Source organism: Branchiostoma floridae, chromosome 19, assembly GCF_000003815.2.
Source record: "Branchiostoma floridae strain S238N-H82 chromosome 19, Bfl_VNyyK, whole genome shotgun sequence".
Taxonomy (NCBI): domain Eukaryota; kingdom Metazoa; phylum Chordata; class Leptocardii; order Amphioxiformes; family Branchiostomatidae; genus Branchiostoma; species Branchiostoma floridae.
In genome coordinates this window covers 14,687,047-14,694,412 of record NC_049997.1, presented here as the reverse complement: position 1 = coordinate 14,694,412, position 7,366 = coordinate 14,687,047, and the positions used below count along the sequence as shown (strand labels likewise).

Sequence of the window (7,366 nt, the reverse complement as noted above, 5' to 3'; positions counted from 1 at the left end):
CATAAGACGATGGCAAGTAATACCCTTACACTTTATTGAAAAACTCGGAAAATACTGTAATATTTTTAGATGTAACTTTAATGTTAAAAGAAATGCCCCACCCCTGACACAACTGCCACCCTTTTATAGGGAGGTAGTCTTGGCCTGGCAGGAACTTGGAGGGGGGAGGAGGGACCTTGCAAAAATTAATGATGATAGAATCTGGTCAAATAAAAATTTTAAGATAAAAGTTTGCAAGGAGGATTACATGATTTGGATTAATTTTTGTAAAATACCAGTAGTAAAACTCAGTAGTAAATATTTGTATTCTCTTTGTCTTGCCAAAACCCTAACAAAACCTTCTTCTCAAGCTTATTGGGATAGCATATTTCCTAACTTAAATTGGACGAATATATGGAGATCTCAGACCCTGAAGTTAAAAGAGAATAAGTTGAAAGAGTTTAATTTCAAATTATTGCACAAAATCCTCCCTTGCAGATTCTTACTTCATAAATGGAAAATAGTAGACACCTCTGGGACTATCTACAGCCCTAAATGTGCGATCTGTAACCAAGACGAAAATTATTCACATATGTTCTTTGAGTGTGTAAGGTTATGAGGCTATTGGGACGAAGTTAAACACTTGCTTTCCCAATCTGGCATTAACATAGCCATCAATACTACAGCTTCTGTACTTTTTGGAGGTAACTTTTATGTTACTCTTGCAAAATACGCCATATTTGTATCGTGGATCAGATATAAAGACAACAAGGAGTTACTTAGAAACCACAATGTATTGTATTTATTTACAGCTCTCACTCAAGATGTGCAAACTTGTAAAATCATTGAGTAGAGAAACTGTGTACAACAAAATGTTTATTTGCTACTTGCTTTGTTAAGCAATTTACGTGGCTTGTGTGTAAGTACTATACTGTATGAACCACCTTGGTTCTGGGCTAGACAATAAGCTATGTGTATCCAGCCACTACTTCATGTACGGACGTTAGATTTGTAACAATCACAATGTACTGCTGTTGGACCCGAATAAAGTCATATTGACAAAAAAAAAAAAAAAAAAAGAATAGCTAACAGAAATGTCAAGCTAATTGTGGATCCAAATAAAGTCAACGTTCTTCAGAAGGAATATGTGACATTTTAGGATTATCATGTTGATATTCAATGTGTACAATGTTTCATGCATGACAGTCCGTTCAATATCAGAAACCAATAACAATCTATTGTTTAAAAAATGTATGTTAATAGCTGAACGATCACAGAATGCTTTGTCTAAGTTTGCACGTTTGTGTTGGTGATCTCCAACAACTGAAGATTGAAAAATCTATGTTTAAAAGGCTGACAAGCGAATTGCCGGAGAACATGGTCTTCAGTCGATTCAGCCTAAATACTCAGTGTAAAGCACATGTGCGAAGAATGTTATTAAACTTTTAGAATTCACGCCTGTGTCTTGTCAATCTTGTAAGATATAACACAGATGTTAGTTAAGACTCGAGCAACTGGATAAATTTTAGACACTAGAGTGTTATCTTACATATCTTACATGTATTACCTAGATGTTCAACCTTCATAGACTTAAGACAGAAGATACTTGCTTTGGTTCTGTGTAAATGGAATGGCAATTATTTCAATGGTTAAAATACCCATACAAAAAAAAACTGTGCGAAATAGAAAATCCGATACAAACGCCTAAAAAACGTAAACAAACAGCCGGAGCCGAACCTCTGCTTGGAGAGTAACTGTATTTTTTCATGATTTTACATTCAAAAGTTGAGCGTAAGTGAGGTGTGACTCACGCTATTCTCCGAGCAAGGTGGGTTCATGGGTATAGTAGTGGCTGGAATGTCTAAAGTTTATATTATCCATCAGTGCCACCTTGGCTTGGAGAATACTGTGAGTCACAGTGCTGCGACTTTTTTTGTTTTGATTGGCTAGGAAATGAATCCGGTCATAATCCGGTTCCTCATTCTTTGCCGTCATTTCTGTGATGCTTTAGAAGTCGCATGATTTTTTTCTCTTGAAAGAACCGCTACTTGAGAAATCCTGTAGTGTCAGGGAACTACATTTCTATGATAAACGCTTACTTGGCCGCACAGTACAGTGTGACACATTCTCGGTGATACTGTAACTATTCGTTAGATTCACATCGACTTAAAGCCAACGTCGAAGATAATGGTTGCCTTACGTTTATTCATCGCAGCGCTTTCTGACAAATGAAAGCTGCTTTATGTTCCTCATTTCAAACGCATCAAAGGGACACATGTATACTTGAAAGGAAAAACATTTCATGCAGACAAATCATCGCCAAGGCTTAAGGGGGTTATCTCACTTGGGCGTAAAGAGATATTAGAACTTACAACGTTATTCTTACAACTCCTGAGATCAAAGTAGTGAGATTGACACACGTGTATTCAAAAAAATTCTATATTAAATGTTAATTTGGAATACAAGAACACAACTATTTCTAAACAGCTCCTATGGGAACTTATCAAAAAACGAATCAAGGAATTCTCAATTGGCTTCTGTAAACAGAAAGCCATTCAAATGAAAGGAAATCTTATCTACCTAGAAAAAAGATTATTGGAATTAGATCAGAAAATAGACGAAAACCTGGATGAGACAACTCTAAACGAATATACCACTGTAAAAACTGAGATTGAGAAAATCTACCAGTCAAAAGCCAGAGGTGCACAAATTAGAGCACGGGCAGAATGGACTGAGAAGGGAGAAAAATCTCTCGCTTATTTTCTCAACCTTGAAAAATGGCAAGCTGCAAACAATAATATTACAAAACTGAGTGATGGAGACACTCATGTAACAGACCAGGGGAAAATCTTACAGTTAGAAAAATCATTCTATGAACGTCTATATACCAGCGACTGTTCAGTCTCTGACAGGGAAATTGATATGTTCCTAGAGACTGTTGAGCTAGAATCCAGCCTTTCCGAACATAAAAAATTGATTCTTGAGAAACCTCTAGAAAAGGAGGAATATTTTGAGGCCTTGCAAGCTATGAAAACAAATAGATCCCCAGGAACGGACGGACTTCCCGCCGAATTCTATCTTACTTTCTGGAACAGTATTGGAGACTTTGTTTTTGATGCTCTCAAAGAATCTATGGAAAAGGGATGTATGTCTCCGTCTCAAAAAAGAGCAGTCCTTAAACTTATCTTTAAGAAGGGAGACAGAAAAGATCTCGCTAACTGGAGACCCATTAGTCTCCTTAATACTGATTATAAGTTGTTGGCAGCTGCTCTGGCGAAAAGACTCCAAGCAGCTCTACCCAACCTTATTTCACACGACCAAACAGCGTATTTGAAAAACAGATTTATCGGTCAGAATGTCCGTGTTATACATGATGTTATATATTACTGCAACCATTATAACATTCCTGGAGCCATTATTTGCCTCGACTTTCAAAAGGCTTTTGATATGGTGAACTGGAACTTCATGCTCAAAACCCTTCAGAAATTTGGCTTTGGACCAAATTTTATTTCCTTGGTGAAAATGATGTATACAGATATTGAATGTTGTTTGACTAACTTCGGCTGGAAGACAGCCTTTTTCAAACTGCAGCGTGGCATCCGGCAGGGCTGTCCACTCTCTGCTCTTTTATTTAATTTAGTTGTAGAAATACTGGCACTTAAAATTCGACATACCGATTTAATTAAAGGAATCAAGGTCAAGGTTCACGATCTTGAGTATGAAGTAAAGATCAGTCAAGTTGCTGACGATACTACACTTACACTGTCGGATGACCTTTCAATACAAACTGCCCTTAACATTGTAGATAAGTTTAGTAAAGTCGCAGGACCCAGATTGAACCTTAAAAAGTGCGAAGCACTATGGATAGGGTCCTTCCAACACCGCAGAGACAAGCCCTTTGGTATCACATGGCCGGGGACACCTATCAAATCTCTGGGACTATACTTCAGCCTTTCAGAAGAACTATGCGAAACCTTAAATTGGGACAAACGGATAAACAAAATTGAAAATATGTTTCGAAGGTGGCAGAAACGCAAATTAACTTTATATGGAAAATGTTATGTTATAAAAACTTTAGCCCTGTCTCAAATCATCTACAACATGTTTATGATTCCAACCCCAGAATGGGTACTTAAGAAAACTCAGAAATTAACCTTCTCATTTCTTTGGGACAACAAACCTGACAAAATAAAGCGTACAGCACTATATTCCAGTTATACCGACGGGGGAATCAAAATGATAGACATATATTCCAAGTGTAAAAGCTTACAAGCGTCATGGGTAAAGAGATTGCTACAGACAAATCAAAATAACATAAGACGATGGCAAGTAATACCCTTACACTTTATTGAAAAACTCGGAAAATACTGTAATATTTTTAGATGTAACTTTAATGTTAAAAGAAATGCCCCACCCCTGACACAACTGCCACCCTTTTATAGGGAGGTAGTCTTGGCCTGGCAGGAACTTGGAGGGGGGAGGAGGGACCTTGCAAAAATTAATGATGATAGAATCTGGTCAAATAAAAATTTTAAGATAAAAGTTTGCAAGGAGGATTACATGATTTGGATTAATTTTTGTAAAATACCAGTAGTAAAACTCAGTAGTAAATATTTGTATTCTCTTTGTCTTGCCAAAACCCTAACAAAACCTTCTTCTCAAGCTTATTGGGATAGCATATTTCCTAACTTAAATTGGACGAATATATGGAGATCTCAGACCCTGAAGTTAAAAGAGAATAAGTTGAAAGAGTTTAATTTCAAATTATTGCACAAAATCCTCCCTTGCAGATTCTTACTTCATAAATGGAAAATAGTAGACACCTCTGGGACTATCTACAGCCCTAAATGTGCGATCTGTAACCAAGACGAAAATTATTCACATATGTTCTTTGAGTGTGTAAGGTTATGAGGCTATTGGGACGAAGTTAAACACTTGCTTTCCCAATCTGGCATTAACATAGCCATCAATACTACAGCTTCTGTACTTTTTGGAGGTAACTTTTATGTTACTCTTGCAAAATACGCCATATTTGTATCGTGGATCAGATATAAAGACAACAAGGAGTTACTTAGAAACCACAATGTATTGTATTTATTTACAGCTCTCACTCAAGATGTGCAAACTTGTAAAATCATTGAGTAGAGAAACTGTGTACAACAAAATGTTTATTTGCTACTTGCTTTGTTAAGCAATTTACGTGGCTTGTGTGTAAGTACTATACTGTATGAACCACCTTGGTTCTGGGCTAGACAATAAGCTATGTGTATCCAGCCACTACTTCATGTACGGACGTTAGATTTGTAACAATCACAATGTACTGCTGTTGGACCCGAATAAAGTCATATTGACAAAAAAAAAAAAAAAAAAAAAGAATAGCTAACAGAAATGTCAAGCTAATTGTGGATCCAAATAAAGTCAACGTTCTTCAGAAGGAATATGTGACATTTTAGGATTATCATGTTGATATTCAATGTGTACAATGTTTCATGCATGACAGTCCGTTCAATATCAGAAACCAATAACAATCTATTGTTTAAAAAATGTATGTTAATAGCTGAACGATCACAGAATGCTTTGTCTAAGTTTGCACGTTTGCGTTGGTGATCTCCAACAACTGAAGATTGAAAAATCTATGTTTAAAAGGCTGACAAGCGAATTGCCGGAGAACATGGTCTTCAGTCGATTCAGCTTAGATACTCAGTGTAAAGCACATGTGCGAAGAATGTTATTAAACTTTTAGAATTCACGCCTGTGTCTTGTCAATCTTGTAAGATATAACACAGATGCTAGGTAAGACTCGAGCAACTGGATAGATTTTAGACACTAGAGTTTTATCTTACATATCTTTCATGTATTACCTAGATGTTCAACCTTCATAGACTTAAGACAGAAGATACTTGCTTTGGTTCTGTGTAAATGGAATGGCAATTATTTCAATGGTTAAAATACCCATACAAAAAAAGACTGTGCGAAATAGAAAATCCGATACAAACGCCTAAAAACGTAAAAAAACAGCCGGAGCCGAACCTCTGCTTGGAGAGTAACTGTATTTTTTCATGATTCTACATTCAAAAGTTGAGCGTAAGTGAGGTGTGACTCGCGCTATTCTCCGAGCAAGGTGGGTTCATGGGTATAGTAGTGGCTGGAATGTCTAAAGTTTATATTATCCGTCAGTGCCACCTTGGCTTGGAGAATACTGTGAGTCACAGTGCTGCGACCTTTTTTGTTTTGATTGGCTAGGAAATGAATCCGGTCATAATCCGGTCCCTCATTCTTTGCCGTCATTTCTGTGATGCTTTAGAAGTAACAGGATTTTTTCTCTTGAAAGAACCGCTACTGGAGAAATCCTGTAGTGTCAGGGAACTACATTTCTATGATAAACGCTTACTTGGCCGCACAGTACAGTGTGACACATTCTCGGTGATACTGTAACTATTCGTTAGATTCACATCGACTTAAAGCCAACGTCGAAGATAATGGTTGCCTTACGTTTATTCATCGCAGCGCTTTCTGACAAATGAAAGCTGCTTTATGTTCCTCATTTCAAACGCATCAAAGGGACACATGTATACTTGAAAGGAAAAACATTTCATGCAGACAAATCATCGCCAAGGCTTAAGGGGGTTATCTCACTTGGGCGTAAAGAGATATTAGAACTTACAACGTTATTCTTACAACTCCTGAGATCAAAGTAGTGAGATTGACACACGTGTATTCAAAAAAATTCTATATTAAATGTTAATTTGGAATACAAGAACACAACTATTTCTAAACAGCTCCTATGGGAACTTATCAAAAAACGAATCAAGGAATTCTCAATTGGCTTCTGTAAACAGAAAGCCATTCAAATGAAAGGAAATCTTATCTACCTAGAAAAAAGATTATTGGAATTAGATCAGAAAATAGACGAAAACCTGGATGAGACAACTCTAAACGAATATACCACTGTAAAAACTGAGATTGAGAAAATCTACCAGTCAAAAGCCAGAGGTGCACAAATTAGAGCACGGGCAGAATGGACTGAGAAGGGAGAAAAATCTCTCGCTTATTTTCTCAACCTTGAAAAATGGCAAGCTGCAAACAATAATATTACAAAACTGAGTGATGGAGACACTCATGTAACAGACCAGGGGAAAATCTTACAGTTAGAAAAATCATTCTATGAACGTCTATATACCAGCGACTGTTCAGTCTCTGACAGGGAAATTGATATGTTCCTAGAGACTGTTGAGCTAGAATCCAGCCTTTCCGAACATAAAAAATTGATTCTTGAGAAACCTCTAGAAAAGGAGGAATATTTTGAGGCCTTGCAAGCTATGAAAACAAATAGATCCCCAGGAACGGACGGACTTCCCGCCTGATGCACACGGTGCGGCGGTAACAG

General features: G+C 37.1%; 1 protein-coding gene across 1 annotated transcript in view; it reads left to right on the top strand.

Moving 5' to 3' along the window:
• The window catches only part of LOC118406518, a 5,887-nt gene extending 5,395 nt beyond the window's left edge, over positions 1 to 492 (top strand). Inside the window, exon 7 of the mRNA XM_035806580.1 lies at positions 478 to 492. Within this exon, the coding sequence (XP_035662473.1) occupies positions 478 to 492 (15 nt within the window). The remainder of the gene's footprint in view (positions 1 to 477) is intronic.
• Positions 493 to 7,366: the final 6,874 nt, after the last annotated feature.